The sequence below is a fragment of the Xyrauchen texanus genome, chromosome 30, assembly GCF_025860055.1.
Source record: "Xyrauchen texanus isolate HMW12.3.18 chromosome 30, RBS_HiC_50CHRs, whole genome shotgun sequence".
In the NCBI taxonomy this organism is placed as follows: Eukaryota; Metazoa; Chordata; class Actinopteri; order Cypriniformes; family Catostomidae; genus Xyrauchen; species Xyrauchen texanus.
The window spans coordinates 10,345,646-10,363,653 of record NC_068305.1 but is presented as its reverse complement, the minus strand read 5'-3'; the positions used below and the strand labels follow the sequence as shown (position 1 = coordinate 10,363,653).

Here is an 18,008-nt window from a genome sequence, read left to right as displayed (position 1 = left end):
ACAAGCTGAATAATCGGTCACAGAGAATCGAGTTGATTGCATATGTATAATACTATTAGGTGGGGAATCTGTCGTAATTTTAGAAAACATACAAAAGAAAATTTGACATGTCTTATTATCTCTGGACAAGTAACCTTTTTACTTGGACAAGTGAATGATCAATTTACATCACAATGCTTAATGTCGAGCCCTGAAAGCAGATCCTCTTCTGTTGGTTTGCATGACTCCAACAAGAACCCAATACAAATAGAGTAGAATTCAATAAGGATAACAAATTTCACAGGAATGTCCTTTTAATAAAACTTAACTTTGCTTTAGAAGCCATTATACATCATCTTCCTTCATCTAATACCACAACACAACATGTCTCACGCAACACCCCGTTGTGGAATTCAGCGCTGCTCACGGCAGGGAAATACAGAAAGGAAAATTAATAAGCGATATTAGAGTAGTGTTTTTAATACTTGACCAGCTGGTGCAGAGGAGTACTCTATTCCTCATTCACATCCATCATTTTTAGCATTACTGATGCTGTTTTACTGTAAATAGCTGTTTCATGTAAAGTTACAATTAGGGTGATTATAGTGTTCCATAAGTAGTCAACGGTTTTCAATCAATGCAATTTTTCCCTTGAGTGTGAATATGCTTCTCTGAAGTGCAGCCTTATGTGCACTTCTTTGTGGAATCATGTTTAATGCAAATTAAGTAAAAACGGTGATCTAAATGATCATTTGAATCCACGTGATGTAAATTGTTAAATCTTATTCATGTGACATGCATTTTGGCGTAAATAACGTTGAATGAACTGATACCTGTGTGTATATCTAACTAAGGTTTTCAATTGTGCTTGCATAAAATATGGCAGTATTTTCCAGGCAATTTTCAAAACAAACAGCAAATATTATTTTCAATTTTCAATTCTTGCATAAATTGTGACCTAACCCAAATGCAATTGCAAATCGCACATTACTGTTTGCATTTTCGTTTGGACAAACGTACAATGTCTGCCAAATTTCAAATGGAAAAGTCCATTTGAAATTGCATTTCCCATGTCTTACGTGTTATGACCCAGTCATATCGAAATAGTAACCACCCTGTTTGCTATTCCACTTCCTGTGTTTTTAGCTGGAAATGATCGGTCACAACAGAGCGCATTTTACATTGAGCGCAGAACATCTCCATTAGTTAACTCAATGAAATCAAGCCCTCCATTAAGCAAAGCATATAAATGCTCTTAAGAGTAAGCAGGACTGTGCTCCAGATCAAAATGGAAAATCCACCAAACTTCAAGCATGTACTAATTAGATGTATTGGGGAAAATAAACCTAATTAAAAATGAGGTTTATACTACAATGTAGTTCAGTTAAAACACAGTCAATACACACTAAAGCATGTGTACATAAAAGGATAGTTCACCCAAAAATGAAAATGCTCTCATTGTTTACTCATCCTCATGCCATCCCAGATGTGTATGACTGACTTTCTTCTGCTGAACACAAATTAAGATTTTTAGAAGAATATTTCAGCTCTGTTGGTCCATTCAATGCAAGTGAATGGTGACCAGATCTTTGAAGCTCCATAAAGCACATACATGCAGCATAAAGTAATCAATACAACTCCAGTGGTTAAATCCATGTCTTCTGAAGTGATATGATAGGTGTGGGCGAGTTATTTTGCTTTTGCCAATTTGCATTCTCATGAATGTCATAAACTACTGGGCAGGGAGGAGAATATTTATTAAAAAAGGGCTTAAATATTGATCTGTTTCTCACCCACACCTATCATATCTCTTCTGAAGACATGGATTAAACCACTGGAGTCATATGGATTACTTTTATGCTGTCTTTGTGTGCTTTGTGGACCTTCAAAGTTCTGGCTAGAGGTCGACCGAAATTGTTTTTTTCAGGCCGATGCCGATCTTTTGAAATACGGGTCGGCCGATGGCCGATTAATGCTGCCGATTTATTTTGGCCGATATGTGCTTGTTTTTAACCTTTTATTTGAAAGATAAAATGTAACACAAATAATTACTTAAGATAGACAACATTTCTCAACAAATACATTTATTGAACACTTGACCAATCTGCACTTGTACACTTAAAATTAAAAATGTATAATGTAAAAACATATTGTATAAATAATGTATAACAAATATATTAAATAAACAAAGCAGGTGTTACAAACTGCTCCGAGACACGAAGGTTGAGATCCAAATGCAGCTTTAATTAAGGGGCAATCCAGACACGTAATCCAATATTCAGAGCATCCAAGTGAAGCACAGGCATAACTAGGGATGGGTATCGTTAAGGATTTAATGGTATTACTATCTTACCGATACTGCTTATCGATCCGGTACTTTAACGGTATTCTTAACGGTTCTTTTTGTTATATATATAACATTTTATTTCAGGAAGGTCTACTAACATTACTGTTAAAATAAAGTAATCAATTGTAAAATAACACTGCATAGTTTATCATAGATAGATTAATGCTTATTAATGCAGAAGTTATTCATTCAAGAGCTGTAAGTGATTTTCTCTTTGCCTTTTATTGTTTGATTCGCAGTAATGGCTCAATCGTCAACATGTTCATTAGACCGCTTCCCCTTCAAGACCGAGTTCAGATCTAATAGGCTCCTGATGCAGCATATTTTCTCCCCAACTATTTCCATAACTACGTCCATTTAAGACATAAACTGTGTTTAAGTGAATCTCCAAGCCTGTCATTTTGACATATTTTTGTGTATAGTTGATCGTTTAGACGCGCACATGAAACCCAAAATAGTCTATACTTTGCTTGTCTCTTTGCGGTGTGTTTCGAGCGCTACGCCTTGGGACCGGTATCTCTTAGCTCTTTTTATTATTAAACGCGTCCCGCAATTTAGCAACAGTAGCATTTTACAACAATCACCGATCGTGCTGATTCTGACGTTAAGTTTTAGTTTTAGGGAGAAATGTCAGTGCACCGCTGTGAAGGGAAGGAAGTTGTGCTACAGAATGCGGCTTATGTATAAATATTCTTTTTATAATCTTTGGAAGGCGAAATATAAAATAAAATCAGACTAATATCACAGATCTAAACCAGGCTATGTCTGAATGTTTAGTTCTGTCACTCATTAAGCAGGGCTCGTGTTGTGCTCGTGTGGCACCGCGTGAGCGAGTTCTCTCTCTCTCTCTCTGATTGCGAATAGCTAAATTGCATCACAGACAAATGGTTTCATATTATTAAACATAGAAATGGCTGGCGAGATAAAATAACTTTCTCTTTATAGCAATAATAAATGTATTTTCTTAATTTCTCCAGTACTGACAGCAGAACCGATAACGTCCGAGCTTACCAAAGCCAGTCCTTCAATAGCCTATACTGCGTTGGTATATTTTTATTACTTATTTATCTGCATTGAGTGACAACCCTCTCAAATATAAGACACACAAACAGAACAAATAAAAGTCTCAGATTCACTGTCTGTAATTGCAAAATTCTTGCTTACTTATTGTGACATGATAGCAACCCTTCTGCTGTGATAATGCAACTTCAACTACGCTATCAATATCCAAAGTAGCCGAACGTCATGTCAACTATCGCGTTTGTCACGTTTTTTTCTTGAAGTTGGCAGTAACATATCAAAAGTTTTTAATTAAATCTAAAGGAGTTATACAAATTTAATCCTTACTGTTTTCTCCAAGGAACTTAGCTCCTTCCTTAGGCACTGGATGAGGTCTGCTCACTCTGCTGGAAAATGACTTTAGGGGCAGCGCGCGTCGAACACGTGTTCCACAACAACACTAGGCTGCCCACAGATGCGCCTGCCTAATAATCGGCTTGATATGCGTGGATATTGGCCGATGCCGATTATGTTAAAAAACGCAAAAAAATCGGTCGACCTCTAGTTCTGGCCATCATTCACTTGCATTAAATGGACCGACAGAGCTGAAATATTCTTTTAGAAATCTTTAAGTTCAGCAGAAGAGAGAAAGTCATATACATCTGGCATGACATGAGGATGAGTAAATGATGAGCAATATTCCTTCAGGTTATTATTGTGCAATTAAAGGGATGGTACAATTAAATTTAAATGGTCCATTTACTGACCTTCATGTTTGTTTGTTTGTTTGTTTATTTATTAACTTCCCGGAATGTTAGCAACAAGGCTATTCGCATGGCAAGCACAGGGAAAGCAACAAATATACACAATTTACAAAGCTATATAAGACATTTACTGGCCTTCATGTTGTTCCAAACACTTATGACTTCCTTTCTTAGGCAGACCACAAAAGGAGATGTTTTAATGAAAGTGGCAGACTGTTTAAAGCTTAAAAAAGGATCCAAAAGTATAATAAAAAGTAGTCCATGCAGTTCATACATCATATTCTAAGACTTCTGAAATCATACGACAGGTTTTTGGAAGTTTGGACAATAAAGTAGAAGAGCCATAAAGCTGTTTAACCATTGATAATTGAAAAGTGATTTTTTTTTGCTTACATTGATCTGGCGGACTTCCTTCTGTTCCCAGGATGCCGTTTTCCTGCTGGGGTCCCAAACTCTTCAGGATAATCTGTGTGGCCCCCAACCGTGGCAATGTTACGTGAGTCAAGTTAGGCAAGTCATTCTTTTTGGCAAAGGACTGACTTGTCTCTCGCCTCTTCCTTAGGAACCCGCCCTCAGGAAACAGCACAATCCACTTCCTGTCTCTACTGTAGTAATACTTGTCCAGGTGATCCTTCAGGTAAACTAGCTGTTTTTCTCGATACGCTTTGCCCTGTTGGTAATGCAAGACAAGTCTGTATCAGTGTCTAGTTCGACTACATTTCTCTTTTGCATTAACAGCCATTTCAATTGTACGGGTTTCCCTGAAAAGTGGCAGATAACCAGAGAGTAAGGAGATGCCCTATACTTGTGCAATTCAGAGGTCTGAGGACCAAACCCCTTAAAGATTTGGTTTAGGAACTAAACAACCAGCTCAGAGTTGCTACAGTGGAACTGATTTATGTCAAGGTTAAAAGAAGTAGACCTTTTGCAGTACTAGCATGAGAAGTTTGAACATGATGTAGTGGTGAAAATATTAAGGTGTAACCTTCAGGTGTTAAACTAAACTTGGCAAAGATGCAGTATGAACTCTCTTTTTCAAAGTCGAAAATTCTTATTTACTTTCCAGTGCACTTACCTGCCTGATGAAGAAATCTCCATGAATCAAGGACACAAGCCCAAAATTGGTATATTTAAAAACATGGTCCATCAACCACATCATCTTTCGTACAACCTGGAAAAGAACATGAGGATTAGTTGTGCTATTATATTACAATCTGGAATATTATCAGCAAGACAAGCTTCAAAAAGTAGTAACAATTTACAACATAGTAGTTTGTTACCCCAACCCAACCATCAGAGCAAAGCTGTCAAATTAAAATATTGAATCAAAATTTCTGGGACAATTCCAGATTCAAGATAAGTTCAGCTCAATCGACAGCATTTGTGGCATAATTTTGATTACCACCATAATTATGACTCGTCCTTCCTTTTCTTAAAAACAACTTACGATAGGAGTGAATGGTGACAATATTTGGAGGGCATAAAGGCCGACATTTTCCGTTATGCAAAAAAATTGCATATTTGAATGTAAAAACGGTGCATTCGAATTTTAGATGTCATGAGGCCATGTCCACTTTCTGTTGAAAACTCTGTTTTCAGTTTTTCAAAGTATGCTGTTCAATGTGAAGAGGAGTAAATTTAGCAAGAATCAATGCATGGTCAAATGAAAAAGCAGGTGGAGGTCTTTTGCCATTCCATCTTGATCTCATAGCATCTCGCACCACAGTCAACGCATTGTAAAGATTTGAAGCTAACCATGTTCTTTGTCATCCTGTTAAACTTGGTCTAGTGTCCCGTATGAACAGTACAGGATTTAGATACATGCCGTTACTGAGGTGAAGTATAGTCTGAGCTGCAAATGCCGCTTCACAGCCAAATTCCATGGAATACAACTACTATCTGGGCATATTACTACTGCAAATACAACTGTGATAAATGAAAACACTGCGGTACTGCGACAGCATAGCCCCTACATTTTCGTAGTACGTAGTAGGATTGCAGTTCTTGAAACAAAGTTATTTACAGGACCACCATACCAGACGGAACACAAAACAGAGCTTCGTCCTGGACGCCCTCAGCATACAGCCGGTGAGTCCCATGAATCTAGTGCTCCTCAACAGGCCATACTGAGTGTAGAGAAACAAGCCGATCGACTTACAAATCGATGGCAAAAACAGGGAGCGAGACCAAAAGGCACTCGACAAGGATTGCAAACACTGGTTTCCTACCACCGCCTATACATCTTGAGAACAGATTTGAAGTATTAATGAATGAGGAATCCCCAAACGTGATGAATGTGATCGAACACAGACTGAATCAGCCAGTAGCTAACACTGATGTTAACTGGCGCTCAAGGTCAAGCAGACAGTGGCATTCAGCTCAGAGCGCAGCCGGGCCCAGGACTCTGATAGTGGGTGACTCCATAATCAGAAACATTAGCAGCAGGGATACAACTACATGCTGCCTTCCACAAGCAACAACCTCGGATGTAAACAGGGAACTTCAGAACATTCTGATGAAACATAAGACTGCAAATCAACTCATCATTCATGTGGGGAAGAATGATATTCATAAAGAGCAGTCAGAACTCCTTAAAAGGATTTCAATGAACTTTTTGAAACACTTAAAAGACTGAAAGTTCAAACATTCATCAGTGGACCACTTCCAGCAAGAGGAACAAACAGGTTTTCACGGTTGCTTGGGCTTAAGACATGGCTGCAAAAAACCTGCAATATAAAAGGAGTGAACTTCATTGACAACTTCAATCTTTTCTGGAGTCAGAGGCAACTGTTTCGACAGGATGGCCACCACCCAAACAAACTTGGTTCAAGAGTGCTAAAGGACGATATCTACTTCTCCCTCAATCATCCTTCTGCAGTGTGTGCCAATCCACTCAATCTGAATGGCACACACACACACACCTGGACACAGTATGAATGACCACAGGACTTCACTTCAGCACCTGAATGGCCATGCAGTTGACAAATCACACAAGGACAATGATAACACCACTCAGCCACAACAATTTCTGCTCATGGACACAATCTCATCTGAGCCTTGCCCACAAAGTTCACAAGGACGACTTTCTGGAAAACATCCAGGGAAACCAGGACAGCATATTACAGCCTCCAATAACACCAGAGCAACAGCCCCTCTCACCAGACACGTTATCCCTCTCTCCAGCATCTCCACATCTGTGTTTCTCAGAGAAAATGGAAGAACTGGTGTATGCTGGAACCAAACTATCCCACTCTTTTGCTGCAAGCCCCCAGATATCAAGCAAAAAACGTCAGGCCCCTCAAGCACCTGCGGGCCCAGCTCACCCTCCCCCTCCTCCTGTGAGAGCTCTTCGACCTCTGCCACAACGCCAGGGCTCACACCCTCCTCCATCTGCTCGAGGTGAACCAAAAACAACTGATACCAGCTCTCAGTGATATTTTACATTTACATTTACATTTATGCATTTGGCAGACGCTTTTATCCAAAGCGACTTACAGTGCAATTATTACAGGGACAATCCCCCTGGAACAACTTGGAGTTAAGTGCCTTGCTCAAGGGCACAATGGTGGTGGCCGTGGGGTTCGAACCAAGGACCTTCTGATTAACAGCCCTGTGCTTTAGCCACTACTCCACCACCACTCCATATATGATATGTGTTGGGTCCCCGCTATGATAACAGTAACTTTCTCAAATGTTTACAAAACAAGCAGGAACTCACTGTGCCTGTATCTTTCTCTATTGCTGTTCGATTACATCATAGAAAGTCTAAGGCCTTCAAAAGCCGTTCAGCAAACCCATCTAATCTGGTGCCTATTACACGCCAAACTAAGATTGCTGTGGGGACAAAAACTGTTAAGTTAGCACTTTTAAACATCCGCTCACTTAAAAATAAATCACTTCTAGTCAACGACTTAATAAGCACATACAACCTGGATTTTATGTTTCTAAATGAAACTTGGCTAGAAGACAGCTGTAGTGCAACAGTCCTTAATGAAACATCCCCTCCTAACTTTACTTATTTGAGTGTCTGCAGAGAAGGTAGTAGAGGTGGGGGTTTAGCTGCTCTCTATAAGATGTCTATCAATGTAAGCAAATATCATTTGGGAATTACCAGTCTTTCGAATATCTGGGTAGTGTGTTAAAAGGTGCTCCACGAATTTTACTTATCATTATTTACAGGCCTCCAAAATACTCTCCAGCTTTGCTGAGGACTTTACAGAACTGTTATCAACAATTACCTCAGAGTTTGACTGTTTTGCCATTGCTGGAGACTTTAACATTCACATAGATAATGCAGAAAACAATATGACAAAAGAAATCATAACTGTTTTAAAAACTTTTGATCTGACTCAGCATGTACATGGACCCACACACAATCATGGACACACTCTAGATTTACTTATCAGCAAGGGTCTAAACATTTCATCGATTGTTATTAAGGATGTAGCACTGTCTGATCATTTCTGTGTTTTCTTTGATATATTGATCTCTCCTGCCATTGAAGCTAGATCTGTGTCTGTCAAGAAGAGATGCTTAAATGAGAACACTAGTGTACCATTTATGAAGGCTATATCTTTAACACCAAGTATATTTGCTGACACTGTTGATTTTCTCCTTGATTCTTTTAACTCAAAAGTTAAAAGTGTAATTGATGATAAAGCTCCTGTGAAAGTCAGGAAGAAGAGTGGCAGACAAAAAGCACCTTGGAGAAACTCAACAGCAGTGCAAAATATGAAAAGACAATGCAGAAAAGCAGAACGCATGTGGCGGAAGACAAAACTTGTAGTCCATTATAACATCTACAAAGACAGCATCCATGCTTTTAATATGGAACTAGGCAAAGCTAGACAGACTTTCTTCTTGAATATTATAAACAGCAACTTAAACAACACACGCACTCTTTTTACAAACCCCCCAAGCCAGATTCCCAGTGAAATGCTCTCAGACAGCAAATGCAGTGAGTTTGCTTCTTTCTTCTCTGAAAAAATCAATAATATCAGAAAGGTGATCAGCACATCCTTGAGTTGTGCTGGGGTCAGACAATTCAAACCACAACCTGAGAAAGTAGTTACTATGTCTGATTTCAAAGAAATTGATGGCAAAATTTTGGAAGAAACCGTACAGCACCTTAAAACATGAACCTGCGTCCTTGATGCACTTCCCACATCTTTTTTCAAAAGTGTGTTCAACTGTTTAGAAGCAGATCTCCTAGAAGTGATAAACTCTTCACTTCTCTCTGGGAGTTTTCCAAAACTCCCTGAAAACTGCAGTTGTCAAGCCCCTCTTGAAAAAGAGCAATCTGGATAAGACCATATTAAGCAACTATAGACCGATCTCAAATCTTCCTTTCATAGGCAAGATCATTGAAAAAGTTGTCTTCAATCAGCTGAACAAATTCTTGAAATCAAATGGATACTTTGACAATTTTCAATCTGGTTTCTGATCGCATCACAGCACAGATACAGCGCTCATAAAGATAATAAACGATATTCGCTTAAATACTGATACAGGCAAATTATCAGTACTGGTACTACTCGACCTCAGTGCTGCATTTGTCACTGTTGATCACAACATACTTCTTGACAGGCTGGAAAACTGGGTGGGGCTTTCTGGGATGGTCCTAAAATGGTTCAGGTCATACTTAGAAGGGAGAGGTTATTATGTGAGTATAGGAGACCATAAGTCTGAGTGGACGTCCATGACATGCAGAGTCCCTCAAGGCTCAATTCTTGCGCCACTCCTGTTCAACCTGTATATGCTCCCAATGAGCCAAATAATGAGAAAGAACCAAATCGCTTACCACAGCTATGCAGACGACACACAGATCTACTTAGCCCTATCACCTAACGATTACAGCCCCATTGACTCCCTGTGCCAGTGCATTGATGAATTAAACAGTTGGATGTGCCAAAACTTTCTTCAGTTAAACAAACAAAGATGACGTTCTCAAGGTGAATGCATATCTTGACGCTAGGGGTCAAACAACTAAAAATCAAGTCAGGAATCTTGGTGTGTCTCTAGAGTCAGACCTTAGTTTCAGTAGTCATGTCAAAGCAATAACTAAATCAGCATACTGTCATCCGAAAAATATTGGCAGAATTAGATGCTTTGTTTCCAGTCAAGACCTAGAGAAACTTGTGCATGCTTTCATCACCAGCAGGGTGGATTATTGTAATGGACTCCTCACTGGCCTTCCCAAAAAGACCATAAGACAGTTGCAGCTCATACAGAACGCTGCTGCCAGGATTCTGAGCAGAACCAGAAAATATGAACATATCACACCAGTCCTCAGGTCTTTACACTGGCTCCCAGTTACATTTAGGATTGATTTTAAAGTATTATTACTGGTATATAAATCACTCAATGGGCTAGGACCTCAATATATTGCAGATATGCTCACTGAATATAAACCCAACAGATCACTCAGAATCATTAGGATCACATCAGCTAGAAATACCAAGGGTTCACTCTAAGCAAGGAGAGTCTGCTTTTAGCTATTATGCCAGCCGCAGCTGTAACCAGCATCCAGAAGAGATCAGATGTGCTCCTACAGTAGTCACATTCAAATCCAGACTCAAAACACATCTGTTTAGCTGTGCATTTACTGAATGAGCACTGTGCCACTGTGTGTCCGACTGTTTGTACTGTATTTTATTTAATTTTATTCTAAACGGTTTCAATTATTCTTATTTTAATCTCTTCTATGTAAAGCACTTTGAATTACCATTGTGTATGAAATGTGCTATATAAATAAACTTGCCTTGCCTTGCCTTACCTCCCCCACCACCGAAAATGACCAAATGCACCCTCTTGGTCAGACGAAAAGAGAATCTATTGTCCACCCTAACGTTCAAAATGTACAAAATGCTGATGTGGCCCAAATCAGATTTTTTTCACTCGCATGTGACAATTTTTTTTAAGGTATGCAGAGGTTTAAAGAGGAATAAAGTGTAAGAACAACAATAATAACTTGCCATCCAACGTTTTGCAACTCTGCTTCCCGCACCACGACCAGTGATCTCCATTGATACTTCTGTGAGAGGACATTTTTCAGCACGTGCCACAAGAGAAAGGGATCAGGCTGGAAGCAGCGCGTTTTTGCACTCACTGCACGTGCTGAAAAATGCAACATTAAAGCACTAAAGCAACATTTGCGCCATGCAATGGAAGGTTGAATAACACTTGTTTGGGTGATGAGTATTAGTAATGCACAGTTGATATGAAGGTCCGATGAGATGAAGGTCCCACGCCTTTTAATTTTTTAACAGATTAACACAATTCACGTGGGTCACAATGTTAGGTAGGAAAAAAACGGAATTGCGTATTAATAAAATCCCATCCCTGGCGCTTGACACTTGCGACATCACAAGATGAGAACGCATTCTTAAGTTCAGTGCAATTCAGAATTCACAAATCTCAAGACATGTTTCAAACCATGTGTAACTTGACACAGTGACTTAAAAATGATGCGTTTATGGCACGACACAACCAAAGTGAGATACGCCAAGTGTTGTCCTTAGAAAAGCACATTGACTAATTCAATTGCAAAATGGATTACTGTGGACTGCAGGCCAATAACAACATTATGTTCCATAATATGGAAATAAATTAATAACCTTCTAAAGCCACTTTTGGTCTTATCAATGCTTGACTTGTCTGCCACAATAATGTAATTCATTTGAATGAACTGAAAGGGGCTTTCTCAGCAAATATTTATATATGGGAGAAATTGCGTTTAATTCAATTATTCGCCATATCATGTAATTATTTCAAGAAAAAAAAAATTTGAATAAATTCATTCTTTTCCTCAAAATTCTACAAACAATACCCCATAATGACAACATGAAAGAAGTTTGTTTGAAATCTTTGCAAATTTATTAAAATAAAAATCACATGTACATAAAAAGTATTCACAGCCTTTTCCATGACACTCAAAATAGAGCTCAGGTGCATCCTGTTTCCACTGATCATCCTTGAGATGTTTCTACAACCTTGATTGGAGTCCACCTGTGGTCAATTCAGTTGATTGGACATGATTTGGAAAGGCACACACCTATCTATATAAGGTCCCACAGTTAACAGTGCATGTCAGAGCACAAACCAAGCCATGAAGTCCAAGGAATTGTCTGTAGACCTCCGAGACAGGATTGTATCGAGGCACAGATCTGGGGAAGGGAAAAAAAAAAAATCTGCAGCATTGAAGGTCCCAATGAGCACAGTAGCCTCCATCATCCATATATGGAAGATGTTTGGAACCACCAGGACTCTTCTTAGACATGTCTCCCAGCCAAACTGAGTGATTGGGGGAGAAGGGCCTTAGTCAGGAGGTGACCAAGAACCCGATGGTCACTCTGACAGAGCTCCAGCGTTTCTCTGTGGAAAGAAGAAACTTCCAGAAGAACAATCATCTCTGCAGCACTCCACCAATCAGGCCTGTATGGTAGAGTGGCCAGACAGAAGCCACTCCTCAGTAAAAGGCACATGACAGCCCACCTGGAGTTTGCCAAAAGGCACCTGAAGGACTCTCAGACCATGAGAAACAAAATTCTCTTGTCTGATGAAACTCTGATGAACTCTTTGTCCTTAATGGCAAGTGTCATGTCTGGAGGAAACCAGGCACTGTTCATCACCTGGCCAATACCATCCCTAAAGTGAAGCATGGTGGTGGCAGCATCATGCTGTGGGGATGTTTTTCAATGGCAGGAACTGGGAGACTAGTCAGGATCAAAGGAAAGATGAATGCAGCAATGTACAGAGACATCCTTGATGAAAACCTGCTCCAGAGCGCTCTGGACCTCAGACTGGGGCAAAGGTTCATCGTCCAACAGGACAATGACCCCAAGCACACAGCCAAGATAACAAAGGAGTGGCTACGGGACAACTCTGTGAGTGTCCTTGAGTGGCTCAGCCAGAGCCCAGACTTGAACCCGATTGAACATCTCTGGAGAGATCAGAAAATGGCTGTGCACCGACGCTCCCCATCCAACCTGATGAAGCTTGAGAGGTCCTGCAAAGAATGGGAGAAACTGCCAAGAAATAGGTGTGCCAAGCTTGTAGCATCATACTCAAAAAGACTTGCGGCTGTAATTGGTGCCAAAGGTGCTTCAACAAAGTATTGAGCAAAGGCTGTGAATACTTATATACATGTGATTTGTTTAGTTTTTTATTTTTAATACATTTACAAAGATTTCAAACAAACTTCTTTCACGTTGTCATTATGGGGTATTGTTTGTAGAATTTTGAGGAAAAGAATGAATTTAATCCATTTTGGAATAAGGCTGTAACAAAAATGTTTGGAAAAAGTGAAGCGCTGTGAATGTTTGTACAGTGCATCTGGAAAGTATTCAAAGTCTTAAAGAGCACCTATAATGGTTTTTCAAATATTATCTTTCATGTAGTGTTATATAGCTGTTTGTGAATGTAAAAATGTCAGCACAGTTTAAAAATCAAATTGCACGAAATATGAATTTATTGACACCCAAAAGAAAGAACCGATTCTGAACACCTGAAACGAGTCGCTAGTAACTCCAGACTTACTTCCTGTTCTAACCTATGTAATTTGGTAACTAAAAACCATCCTCTGGTCCATTTACGTGTTAGCCTCTGCTAAGCGGCTAACTCACGTTATTGTCAAACTACATATATACTTACCACTGAGAAATGTCCTGTTCTCATTGTGCTTGGTGGTGGTGGTTCGGGTTGATCTTCCGATGTATCACTATCGGACTCGGGCTTAAATTGTTAATGTAAAACAGAAATTGTTTCAGATGGAAAAACTAGAAAAACTCAGAAACTCTGATATGGTAGTGGGTGTTCCTTTCAGACACACGCTGTAAGCGGTAGACCAATCACAACAGACTGGGACATCTGACCAATCAGAGCAGAGTAGGCTCTCTGAAAGGAGTTTAGAATGAATCCTTTAGAACAGGATTTCCATGACCATACGAACCATGTCAAATTAAAATAGAATTAGAATTTTGTAAATATTTAAGTGAAAAGTTCAAATTTAGTTTCTTAGCCCTATTGACAGCATTAGTGTTTACCAGTACCCAACCATCAAAGGATTGCTTACCCTAAACAAACAAAGGGAGTGCTTACCGTGCCCTTGTCCTGCAAGCACATCATTAGGGTGCAAACATCTCCTGTAGCTTGATGGTTGACTATAACCATGGCTTCATCTTCAGACATAGGCTTCACATCATCACCCCATTCTGTCACTAGAGCCAGAGAAAACAAAGTCAAGAGAAAACGTATTAATAACAAAGAAAGTACGTAAATATCTGAGACCAACATCTCGAGCAGACCAATTATCTGGTGATATTTGATAAGTGAGCCTCCCCACTTGCCAGAATGGAAGTGGTGGTTTAAGCTTAAGATTTTGGGATGCATTGCGATGTATTGAATTATTGTGGGCATGTATTGTATTTTAAAGTAGTTTCCACATATCCAGCCAGATGAACTACACATTTATTCAAGTCTTGTAAGTCTTAAGGCCTTTGCACACCAAAGGCATGGTCATTATGAGAGTGAATCTCTACGAATGGCTCTTGCACATAGAACGTTCTCCATTAGCACATTCATGCCTTTACAATAGGTGGCACTAATCGACAAGCAATTTTACCATGGTACAGTAGGTGGTGCAAAACACCTTTCAACTGGGGCTATCTACTGGTGTAATACATTTGCTAAAAAATTAAACGTGACATTTAAACACAAAATCCTCAGTCTGACCTATAAGATAATTTAATACTGTTAATGGCAACACAGCTGTTAATGACTTAACGATAGCACAGCAATATTGATTACATAATTTTTTTTTTTATAAAAAGGCACACAGAATGCACTGACAGTCACAGCAGTAGTATTAATATTAGGCGAAGAAAAACACGCGAGATGCCATCTGTAAAGTGACGAGAAACGCTTAAATCAGACTTATGCACCCGTTACACTGTACACCACTGTTATATAATTTATTAATCTTGGTTAATGTTAATTCCAATATACAGTATATTAATATATTTTCAGACACTAAAATAAAAAGTTGTATATATGTTAACATTAGGTCATGCACTAGGAACTAACGATTTTTTGTAACACTAAGATTGATAAATACTGTAAAACATTGTTCATTGTTAGTTCATGATAGATAATACATTATCTAATGTTAATGGATGGAACCTTATTGTAAAGTGTTACCAAACATTCGGTCATCATTACTCGCCTTTATGTTGTTCTTAACCCGTCTGACATTCTTACCTTCGTGGAAGTAAAAAGGAGATGTTTGGGAGAATGTTAGTTTCAGTCTCAATTCACTTTTATTTCATGGGGGGGGGGACTGTGACTGTGACTAACATTCTGCCAAAAATCTAATTTTGTGTTCCTCAGAAGAGAGAAATTCATACAGGCTTGAGGGCGAGTTATGATTTACCATCTTTCTGCGCCGTCTTCTAAATGGTTCTTAGGTGTAAATGATGATTATGGAGTCTTTTCTTTTTTCTTTATGTCCTTCCTTTTGTTTTTGTAACTTTTTTACTTGGACAAGTGAAGGATCAATTTAATTGTCCAAAGGACAAGCACATGGCAATGATTAATGTTGAGCCCTGCAACCCTTTTAACAACAAAGAGTATTTGCTTACAAAAGATATGGGGTGTTTAAGGCATGTTGAGAAGCGGCAGCAACTACAGTATGACAAAAGACACAAACCTTCAATTAATAGCTACATTTATTAATAATTAGTAGAATTAGGGCTGTAGATCAATACATTTTTTATCAAATTAATTACAAGATATGCCAGAAGACTCACAATTCAATTACAAAACGATTCTCGATGCATCATGATTTTTATTTTTTTTTTCAATACACACTCAGTATTAAATAGTATTAAAATATTAATTTAGAATTAATTGATCCCTAGCCTATAACTGTAAGCACAACTATTGGTTGCTGGTCCATGCTGGCTACATGAGATATCTGCATCTGTGACAGTGCAGATGTCAGATTCTCCTCCACAACAAAGGTGATGGTAAAGTGGCACATATAGCTAGGTTACTGGTTAAGAAATCAATCAAGCATCTTGTATCAGGGTTTCTGGAGGTTTGAAGAAATGAAAGTTAAGACTTAAAACCTTTTAAGGACAAATAAAAGAAAAATGTAAGACTTTCGCAATAATAATACAATTTAACGCGTTAATTCAGTGCGATTAATTTGATTAGAAATAACGCGTAAAACATTTTTTAAATGTTTAAAAAATGAAGAGCAAGACGTGTAGAGAGTTGTTTTCAGCTGTACAGGTATTAATACAATGAAGAGAAATGCCTGTTTTATAAAGTCTAACACCAACCTAAACCTACGCCTAACCCTAACCATTAGTGGAGCAAAAATGTAATGTAAGATGTCCGAATTTCGATTACTCTCTGGTCTCGAAACGGGATCCGAACCCTGGCAAATGCTCAAAAGGAAAATCAATTTTATGTATTCAAGTAGTGTTTTTAATAGTATACTAGTTCGAGATATAATAGTACACTAGTACGAGAACCCGATTACTCATGCACATCCCTAATTTCTAATATTTGCTTTTCTGGAATTTCATAATATCTCACGCATAACTTCCATTTCAAGACAAGCTGTAGCAGCTTCTAAATGATCTATTGCTGTTCTAGTCATGTAGGAGACAGGACTTGGACCTCAGACAGATCAGGACGTCAAAGCACACCAGCTCGAAAGATCAAGCCAATGAGCTGCATCAGCTCTCTAATAATCTTATTTGTAACCAATTAGTGCAAAACTCACATGAACAAAGATAGAACTATACAGTCTGGCTAACAATACTGCTTTAAACAAATCTGGGTGGATTGGGATTATCCACTTTAGCGAGGACCGATTATGCACTTTGGATATACATGTTGATTTCTCATAATTTTGTATAACAGGTTTTTACAGTAAACTGTAACAGATTTTATAAATGTAAAATAATTTTGATAAATCATTAAGTTCCAATAAGATAAGCAAAATAAATAATTGTTACCAAAAAGCTAATTACTTTTATTGGACCTTTCTTTCTGATTTTAAAGAGTTTTGTACTACCCTTAATATAGTTGAAAATATTCTGTCTCAAAATCAAATCCTGTTTTTAAAGTGTGCAACAGGTAATGCAAAGCCTTTAGGATCAAGTGCAACACAACTCTCTTCAACACACTGTTCTACTATTCAAACAAAGAGTTGAACTGTGTAGTAGTCATAACATGAATCTGTAATTAGTAAATTTAATAGAACACATTAAGCCCATATTTTAGGCCATATTCATAAATATGCAGGAACAGTCACAGAGTATAGGCAGTGCAAAATATGCTGTGCTAAAATCAAGTGAATAAATATTAGCATGCAGTAGGGTTGTGCCGTTGGACGATATCATCGTCCATCGTGATGGCTGACCAACATCACGATGTAGAGCCACCATCGTGATGCCACGCCCCCTTTTGCAAGTCTTGCTAGTGTGACTCACTAATCCTAGTCTCTTCTATAATTAACCTAAAAACTTTGCAGGGATTGCTCTGTAAATTAAATTGAGAATATAACTAATGCATATATGCTATTTTAAATACTGTAGTATATGCCAGAGACGTGACGTGTTAGTCTGTGAAAATACCGTGTCAGGCAGGCTACACAAATATTGATCTTGACATTGTTAGCTTCTTGTCTTTTTTTTACATGTCTTACACTGTACATTTAGATTAAAATATTTTATGTTGTAGGCTACAAGAAAATAGACTATTAATTAATTATTAGTAGTTGTAGTGTCTCAGAAAATCTTGCTCATTGTCACATAGCTCTTGTATACACTGAAGCGGCAGTTTAAGATAAACCCAAACCAGCTTAACGCCAAATCACTTTTGTCTGGTTAATACTTTTAAAGAAAAAT

General features: G+C 38.4%; 1 protein-coding gene across 1 annotated transcript in view; it reads right to left on the bottom strand.

Moving 5' to 3' along the window:
• The window catches only part of lpgat1 (lysophosphatidylglycerol acyltransferase 1), a 59,974-nt gene that overhangs the window by 27,757 nt on the left and 14,209 nt on the right, over positions 1 to 18,008 (bottom strand). The window contains exons 3-5 of the mRNA XM_052098668.1: positions 14,188 to 14,306; positions 5,165 to 5,260; positions 4,483 to 4,759 (exon numbers count right to left, since the gene is read on the bottom strand). Of these exons, the coding sequence (XP_051954628.1) occupies positions 4,483 to 4,759; positions 5,165 to 5,260; positions 14,188 to 14,306 (492 nt within the window). The remainder of the gene's footprint in view (positions 1 to 4,482; positions 4,760 to 5,164; positions 5,261 to 14,187; positions 14,307 to 18,008) is intronic.